This window comes from Lotus japonicus, chromosome 2 (genome assembly GCF_012489685.1).
Source record: "Lotus japonicus ecotype B-129 chromosome 2, LjGifu_v1.2".
In the NCBI taxonomy this organism is placed as follows: domain Eukaryota; kingdom Viridiplantae; phylum Streptophyta; class Magnoliopsida; order Fabales; family Fabaceae; genus Lotus; species Lotus japonicus.
The window spans coordinates 88,710,874-88,719,684 of NC_080042.1; the positions used below are offsets into that span (position 1 = coordinate 88,710,874).

Below are 8,811 nucleotides of genomic sequence, written 5' to 3' on the forward strand. Positions count from 1 at the left end.
TAATACGAATAATAGTTATGTCGATGATTTCATTTGAAGGCATGGCTATATATCCCAAATTAAGTACACAATAACCATATTACAGAATGTAAAACAGTGAACAAAAAATTTCAGGTCAGATTGATATTGACAATGTAAGCTTAGCGCCTCAAACACACCCGAAACGAAAGCTTCAAGCTCAATGATCTCCACAGCATGAGGTCTCACTTCCCCAACATATACCAACAAAACAATGAATAAAATTAATAGAAGCAACCCTCTTGAATTTTTGCCCAACCCCTTAAAATTTCTTTCACATGTGTGATAAGCAATGCAGAATCACTAGCCAACCTCTTTAGATGAACATCTTAAGGCTATTTCTGCTCACCACTGGAGCAGCTGCTAGTGCCGAATTCCGTGCTGTTGCTGAACACTGCCTTTCTGAACTTTTGCATATCGGCATTGTATTGCATTGTGTCATACTCTGAGCTCACAGAAGCCGCGGGAACAGCGCTGGGCCTAATCCCCTCCTTCAAGTCGTCTAGTGAGACATCTCCTTCCAATGTTCTTACAATCTGCACATAATTTACAAATTCATTGCTATTTTCAAAATTTTCATCCTAGTGAACTAGGCATGACATTAAGTTCTACTATATCTTAAGGAGTCTTGTATACCTGGCTCATTTTAGAACGCTTCTTGGCCGAATGGCGGATGCTAGAAGCAGCGCAAGCTGCCATCCTTTTCAGTTCTTGAGGATTATAGTTTCCCTCCAAAAATGGATCCACCAACTCTCCAAAGTCGCCATCTTCCTCCAATCCACGATTCAATAGTGGACGAGCCTGCTCGTTTCCAAAAGTTTTAGTTAAATGAGGGAAAAAAGTGAAGGACTTGGAACTAAACATACGTGTTTGAAAATCTCTCTATAATTAATTCTAAAGTCAAAATCAATTCTGGGAAGAAACATATGTGAGTAGCTTTTGAGTGCCAGAATTAATTCTGTGGAAAATAAGCTGATCCAACCAATGAGAATACTAACCCAGTCCACTAAACTGTCGTCCATGGCACTTGAGGCATCCACAGGTCGCCTCCCAGTAATGAGTTCCAATAGCATGACCCCAAATGAGAAAACATCAGATTTCTCTGTCAATTTTCCACTTGATGCATATTCAGGGGCAAGGTACCTGCGTTAGCATGAAGAGGCATGTTATCAAGCAGGATTGTTTTATTTATAAATCCAATTGTTTATGTTCTTGCTGTGTGTTTTTTTTCTCTCAATTTTGGTACGTTTGAACAATTTTTTTTTAAATAAATGCTGAAGTATTCTAGTTAGAAATGCATTATGATTAGTTAATGTGAGAGGTTACAGTTGAATGCAGTAAACCATGTTCTATCATGAGCAAAGACCCTTTCATTTTTGTCACATTTCTTTATTAAAGTTGCTGGTGGTAATAAAAGCATAGTGAAGAAAGATTACCCGAAAGTTCCCATGACACGAGTTGATACATGAGTATTGTTATCAGTAGTCAACTTAGCCAATCCAAAATCAGCAACCTGATTAAAATGCATTGTTGGCATAATTAATTAGCACCAGCAACATCATATTGGTAAGGACGTGCACATGAACTTAAATTAACTTGATCAAATATATAAACGTGTTGAACCTTTGCTTCGAAGCTGTCATCGATAAGGACATTCGCAGCTTTGATATCACGATGGATTATGCGAGGATGACCTGAGTGCATATGCAAAAATGAAAATATAATCAGACAAGAAAATGAATAGAAAAAGAATATATTAGAGGCATAAGAGTCTTACAGTCCTCATGAAGATAGGCAAGCCCTTTAGCAGATCCTATTGCAATCCGCATTCTACTAGGCCAATCCATGGTAGGGTTACCTTTTCCTGCAAGTAACCATCATCAACTACATTAGCAATTTTCATGACAAGAAATATTGGTCACAGAAAAAGTACCATATCTAAATCTTATTAGAGTATTAAAAAATGTATCTTTCCTGGTCCTGACTAGATATCTCATTAGCTTAAGCTGTTAAATAAGGTAATTGAACTGTATTATATCTGACAATGATTTCATATGAATCCTTCAATTGAAGTGTACATGCACTACATAGCATGTTTAGAAATCCTGCTAGTGTTCATTCTAAAGTCAGTATTGATTCTACGAGTAGTTTCTGAATGTCAGAATTGATTCTGAGAAAAAATTGGATGATCTAAACATGCACTTGAAAGTATTAACAGAACAACATAAAGAGCAAAATCTTAACTGACATGAGTTCAAAGAATGTACAGTACTTACCATGAAGGTGGAATTCCAAAGTGTTATTGGAGATAAACTCATAGACCAACATTCTCTGCCCACCAGAAATGCAGTACCCAACAAGTGACACAAGATGGCGATGATGAACACGGCTAATGATATCAATCTCAGCTTGGAACTCGCGCTCTCCTTGCCCACTTCCTGATTTCAAGCTCTTAACTGCCACTTCCTTACCATTAGGCAACACACCCTTATGGACATAACCGAAGCCACCTTGTCCTATCAAATTGGCATCATTGAAATTATTGGTGGCGGCTGCCAATTCCTCATAACTGAAGGTGCCCCCTTTGAGGCCTAATGCAAGGCTTGGCGAGGGAGGAGGCAGAGCGGGTGGTCCTCCTGAGTAATTCGAGCTCATGTCGGTACTGTTCATCATTGGAGGAGGTGGCGGAGCTCCCCATCCACCACCGTTTGGTGGACCCATTCCATTTTGTACCCTCACAACATGATCCCCATGAGGACCTCCATAGTAATTAGGGTGCTGCCCACTGTTGTAAGGATGCTGCCCACTGTTGTAAGGGTGTGGCCCACTGTTGTAATAGTTACTCCCTGTGCATATATTTTAGACACCATGGAGATCTCAAAAATTTGATTCAATAGAAAATACTAGTGTGCTAAAAGTTCCAGTTCTGGAGTCTAAAACAAGTCCTGGAATCAGGTAGCAGTTCTTAACCCCAGAGCTTTCAAGATAATTATTATCAATTAGATAAACATGATGCCAATGTGATGATAGTATTTTTTATTTGCAATCAGAGTATACCACAAAACCACACAATTCACATGAAACTCAATTTTGTTTTCAAGCACAAAACATTCATTTTGCTTAGGGAATTTAACTCATATAAAGTGAGTACTTTAGAGTGTAAAGTCATTCATTGCAGCGGTTGATTGAAAAATTAGCAGTAATTGGAGCACAACATGTAAAACTAAAATCTGCCTATCAAAAACTAAAATCTAAGGCCTGTGCTAAAAAATAATAAGGGGTTATGTTAGGTTTGGCACCTTTTCCCATAGATGGATGCTCTCCATAATAGTACATTTGCTTGGTTTTTTTCTTCTTCCTTGAGCAAATAACGCAAACAACTACCATAATGAGAAGAACGGCCCCTACCCCAAGCACTGCTCCAACTAATGCCTTATTGCTAATGTCATTGTTGTCACTGGAGTTTCCCGAGGAAGGGGGAGTTGGCAATGATTTGTGTGGAGGCGAGGGTGAACCAGAGTCAGAATGGCCTGATACTGGAGGAGGAGGTGGGGACCCATTGGATGATGGAGGGGTTGGGTTGTTTCCTGAACTCGGTGGAGGAGGAGAAGGGGGTGGTGTTGAGTTCTCTGATGGCGGTGGTGGTGAGGGTGATTGTGATTGTTGAGGTGGGGATTGTTGAGGTGGGGATTGTGATGGAGGCGATGGCGGCGAAGAAGAGCCATCGGCATCATCAGGTGTACTGTTATCGGGTGTTGAGTTATCCGGTGTGGAGTTATCGGGAGAAGAGTTATGAGGAGAAGACATCGTTCCTCCTGTTTCTCACAATATTTTCTGGGTTCCGGCCAAAAGGTTTACGTCCAAAACAAACACGCCGCCGGAAACACCACCTTTCACCTAGCTAGTGCTTTTCTATCAACGGTTGGGACCCCTGAAAAACCAAAAAAGTAATAAGAATATCATCTCATATTGATCTTAAATTCAAAATGAAATTTAGGAAGAACTTATGTTATCACAGGGTTGATGAAAAATAAGTTAATTGACGAAGGTGCATTGTTACACAAAGAACATTCATGAACATACTCAAGTCAAAACCAGGTTACTAATCTTTCACATTATAGTGAGGTTTGGTTTTCCTAGATTCTGGGATTGAAGTCTCTCTTTAGATGAAATTGGGAAAGAGCAATCATATGATTTTTGTTGAATGGTGAAAAGGAAAAAGATACCTGATACGAGGAATAGCAGGGGTTCTCAACAAAAAGAAAAGGAAAACCAGTTGCATGGTAAGAAGTCCATAATACAAAAGGAACCGTTGCTGTCCTTCCTCATTGGTCTCCTACAAAGAAGGACCTCTGTCTTTCTCAATCAATGCTTTTGTCCCTGCCACCATTTGCTTAGTTTGCGTTAGTTATAGCTTTTTGCCATTTTTAAATATTTGACTGGTGTCAATTGGATCCTCTAATGTCCGGTCATGATTTGCCTAAAGGATATATACTTCTAACTCACAACAATATGTTACCCTGAAATAGCTTACCAACCAAAAAGCACACAGAATTCATCTAAAATTAATACAATTCAAACTTTATAAAGCTTTTTTTTCAACATTGTATAGTGAAATAGTTTACATGAACAACTCATTTCTCTATGTACATTATTAGCTTCCAACAATGATATTAATCCATTGAAACCAAAACAAGCTGTATCATGTCCCGTGCATTGCTTGCTTGCTTCGTTGGGATCTAGTTTACTCTAAATTGCGTGTATATTGCGTATGAAATTACAGTAAGTGTTTTAGAAGCTTATTTAAGTGATTCTTGGTCTCAATTTATAAATTTTTATTTTTATCTCTAATGGATTAATTTGGAGTGAATTGCACGAGTTTTCTTTTTAAAAGAAATTTGTGCAATTTAAGTATTTTAAGTGTATTGTATTTGTACATCATAGAAGTGATATTAAAAATAGAACAAATGTCTATAACATTTATCAACACTTCAAGAGCTAAGTTAGATGTTTACTAAATCATTTATGGCTTAGAAGACAAAAGCATGATGTTGCATGGAGGAGTATACAAGAACTCATTAGAGTTGAGAGATTGCAATATAATTCTGATGTTTGGATGGTTAAAAAACATGTGAAAGTTTCCATAAAAAATTAAGATTTTACATCAAAATCAATAATTGGTTAACTCTTTTTAATATCACATTGCCAAAATTGCTTCATTATTCCTTCTTCTTTCGGGTTCCGTATAAAAACATTTAAGAATATGGTCTGAGATGAAAACACATAGTTCTGTAACTTAGTTTAATATTTTTATAGATGCATTTTAGATCATGTAGGTTTTGTGTTTAACACTAAACTTATAGCTCTTCTTGCTATGCTTCTTGAGAAATGAGAATGCTGCAATTTTAAATCCCTCTTCTCTATTCTTATTTCCCTTTATATATTTTTTTAAAGGACCCTTTATATAGTTCTGCCCAAACAAGTGTGATTTTCAATTGCTCAAAATGCTAATAAAAAATTGCTCAATACCTACTAGGTAAATGCTAATAAATTTTTCTTTGCACGTGCACAAAATTTATAGGTTTATACCAATTGAACCATTAATTCACTATTTTGACTAGTTATCTATAGTACTACCTCTAATAATCTAGTCAAAATCAATCTGAGTTTCATAACACCGTAATCAACCAGTATACAAACATACTATTGGAGAATCTGGGTAATTGGAGAACTAAATCTCTATACTAAATTAGGAAAATATATTATAGGGGTAAGGGGAATATTGGAGAATTTAGGTATAAGAAAAACTAAATCTCTATAGTCGATACTCTATACTATGATTAGGAAAATATATTATATTGTTAAATTAAGAATATATGATAACATAGATTAGTTTTCATATATTCCTTGATATGTTTCATATTTAATTAGATATGGATGATAGAATTAGTATTTCATCATTATTCATTGATAACCAACAACAAATTATCAATATATAGTGGGAAAATATATTATAGGGGGAATATTGGAGAATCAAGGTATAAGGGAAACTAAATCTTTATACCCAGATTAAGAAAATATATTATAGGTAATTTGGAAACTATGCAATTAGAATTATATTGTTAAATTAAAAATATAGGGTAACATGGATTAGTTTCCATATATTCGTTGATTTTTTTTTTGAATAACCTTGATATGTTTTTTATTTAATTAGATATATGCGATCTTTATTAGTATAAATAGGGATTAGTATTTCATCATTGGTAACCAACAACAAATTATCAATACATAGTTAGTATAAATAGGGATTAGTATTTCATCATTGGTTACCAACAATATTGTTTTATCGTTTTCTTTCTTTTCAATACACTAGCCACTATGCCTTCTCTTTCTTTTCAATACACTAGCCACTATGCCTTGTGATTTCTTCATGGTATCAAGGCGGTATCATCCTCCGTGAACTGGGCCAACAACGCTTCCATTGCGCATTGCATTAATTGTATCGCCATCTTTCATCTCTAGCTCATCAGGTGTCAGATTAGCACGGAGCATCCTTCCATCAAACAAGAAAGCAATTGAGTCAACATCTAGCTTTCTTGTCTGATGGACATTCTTCGCGCTCATCAGACACCTGATGCGCTATGGAGGTGGAGGATGTCGATAAAATCGATGCAATGCTGCACCAAACCAAATCGGAGTCGAAGGCTGATTTCAATTTACTCGAATGCTTGAGAAAACTAATTTCTTTATTTTTTCTTTGTTTGTGCACAAAATTAATAGGTTTATACCAATTGAACCATTAATTCACTATTTTGTCTAGTTATCTGACCAGTACTTCTAATTTAGTCAAAAATCAATCTGAGTTTCATACCATCGTAATCAAGTAAATTAAGTAAATTGTCTGGGGCGCAAGTATGAAAGTTTATTTTTATGTAAAATCACTTTTTTTTTCTTGATGTGGAATATGGTGAATATCCTTTACATATTATTTTTACCAGTGGCCATCTTTATGTTGATTCGATAGCTTTTTTATTTGATGGAAGCATTCTTCGCGCTCACGGCTCATCGGACACTTGATGCACTATGGAGGTGGAGTACGCCGATACCGGCTCATCGGACACTTGATGCACTATGGAGGTGGAGTACGCCGATGGTATCGATGCAACGCTGCACCAAATCGAAGTCTGAAGGCTGATTTTTTTTTAGATGTTTGATGATATTGACCAGAATGCTTGAGAAAACTAATCGTATACATATTTTGGTGGTACTTGTTTTAGATGTTTTATCAAATCCTGAGTTATATTATTTTATCTTTGTCATTCTCTTTCTTTTTAATACACTAACCACACGATCTTTGTGATTTCTTGACATACCATTACAAGAAAAATATGAATACAACAAGAAGGTAGAGCAAAGTAAATTGATATTCCTAAGATACATGGAGCAAGCAACCATGTCCACAAGTACAAGATAGAGTTCTACTGGCCCAAATCACATTATCCAATTGGAAACCAAATTGTGAGACAGAGAAGAAAACCAAACCAAACCAAACCTTACCTAGCCGAAGCACTGATCAGCTGGAAGAGGACCTGGAATGTAACCCTGGTCAAGATACTGCAACCCAAACACAACCACAATGGCAACCAGTGCCAAATAGGAGAGACCTTCAACAGCACCCAACAACCCGAATGGACCATTGGGCAAACCTGAGCCGGTTTTGGTTTTGGTGTACAAGGACCAACCCACTATTCCCACAACCACCAGGTAGCTCACTCCTTCAATAGCACCAATTGATCCACCTGGACCTGGGGGAAGACCACACCCTGTTGTTTTGAGAGTGTATAGAGACCATGCAATTACTGGCGGTGAGATTAAACCGCCGGCTATGGCTGCTTTCTCTATGGTTCCGATGCTGCTGTCGTCGCTGCTTTCCTTTGCCATGCTCACTATCTTCCTAGGAGTTCTAGTTCTAACTAAGTGATTCAAATGGTTCATGCGTGCGTTTGGAGCAGATGTTAATGGTGAGAACAGTAACATCCTTGAAGCTTCCATGGTCACAGAACTTGGCACTAGCTAGAGAGACGCACTGTAGAGCTAGTCAGTACATTGAATCGGTGGCTATTGTTTTGGGGTGAGGAAGTGAGGATGATAAAATGCAGATAATTACAAATTCGAATTATTCTTGTATATGTAAAGGTTATATAAGAAAATGAAAAAAGCAACTATTTAGTAAGAAAAAGTTACAATATTTCGGTTTTTTTTTTTTTTAAGTTACAATATTTCTACAATGTCAAAAAATTAACACTGATTGGTATCTCCTCCTACCACCCTTATTTGAATGAGTAACTGGGGCAGTAAAACTAAGCTAGAGTTAAAAAAAAAGAGTGAATTAGAATGAGGGACTGCAATTCACGATTTAACATCAGGATTTTCTTATTGCGGGTCAAAATAAAAGATAAAAAAATTGTGACTAAATATTATAAATTTTAAATAATAATACTAAATTTATTTATTATTGTATTAAGTGTTTTACAAGCACTTGTAATTAAAAGAGTTTTATAAAAAGGGAATTTTGATGAGAAGCTCGGTGAGAATTGGGGGAGGGTGGACAGAGTTTTCTTTATGAGAAAACAGAGCAAGAAAATTACAAGAGGGAGAACTAGTGAGAATCAAAGGGGAGAACAAAGAATTCTTGATATAAGAAAACAGAGTAAGAAAATTACTAAGAGGAGGGAGAGATCCAAAAACAGGGGAAAAATGGAAAATAACAATTATCAGAAAAGCAAAGACCAG

The 8,811-nt window shown here is 36.5% G+C and overlaps 2 protein-coding genes across 3 annotated transcripts; both read right to left on the reverse strand.

The window, feature by feature from the left end:
• On the reverse strand, positions 1 to 4,402 carry LOC130740732 (proline-rich receptor-like protein kinase PERK4). Of its 2 annotated transcripts, none has more exons than XM_057593411.1 (9): positions 4,245 to 4,402; positions 3,318 to 3,949; positions 2,295 to 2,864; positions 1,796 to 1,882; positions 1,642 to 1,712; positions 1,455 to 1,531; positions 1,017 to 1,161; positions 655 to 819; positions 1 to 554 (listed from the first exon to the last, which is right to left on the reverse strand). In XM_057593411.1, the coding sequence occupies exons 2-9, from the start codon at positions 3,823 to 3,825 to the stop codon at positions 354 to 356; spliced, it is 1,824 nt and encodes a 607-aa protein (XP_057449394.1). In that variant the 5' UTR covers positions 3,826 to 3,949; positions 4,245 to 4,402; the 3' UTR covers positions 1 to 353. The 2 variants fall into 2 exon arrangements, with proteins under 2 accessions (XP_057449394.1, XP_057449395.1); XM_057593412.1 differs by lacking the exon at positions 4,245 to 4,402 and adding an exon at positions 4,102 to 4,242.
• A 3,022-nt stretch (positions 4,403 to 7,424) lies between these two features.
• Positions 7,425 to 8,235, reverse strand: LOC130740737 (uncharacterized). The gene has a single exon (XM_057593417.1). The coding sequence runs from the start codon at positions 8,068 to 8,070 to the stop codon at positions 7,576 to 7,578; it is 495 nt and encodes a 164-aa protein (XP_057449400.1). The 5' UTR covers positions 8,071 to 8,235; the 3' UTR covers positions 7,425 to 7,575.
• Positions 8,236 to 8,811: the final 576 nt, after the last annotated feature.

Coding starts and splice junctions, on each gene's coding strand:
- LOC130740732 (XM_057593411.1), bottom strand. CDS start 3,825: ATGTCTTCTCCTCATAACTCTTCTCCCGATAACTCCACACCGGATAAC. Junction 1,713..1,795: donor TGCCTATCTTCATGAGGACT/GTAAGACTCTTA, acceptor ATATGCACTCAG/GTCATCCTCGCATAATCCAT. Junction 1,162..1,454: donor CGTGTCATGGGAACTTTCGG/GTAATCTTTCTT, acceptor ATGCTAACGCAG/GTACCTTGCCCCTGAATATG.
- LOC130740737 (XM_057593417.1), bottom strand. CDS start 8,070: ATGGAAGCTTCAAGGATGTTACTGTTCTCACCATTAACATCTGCTCCA.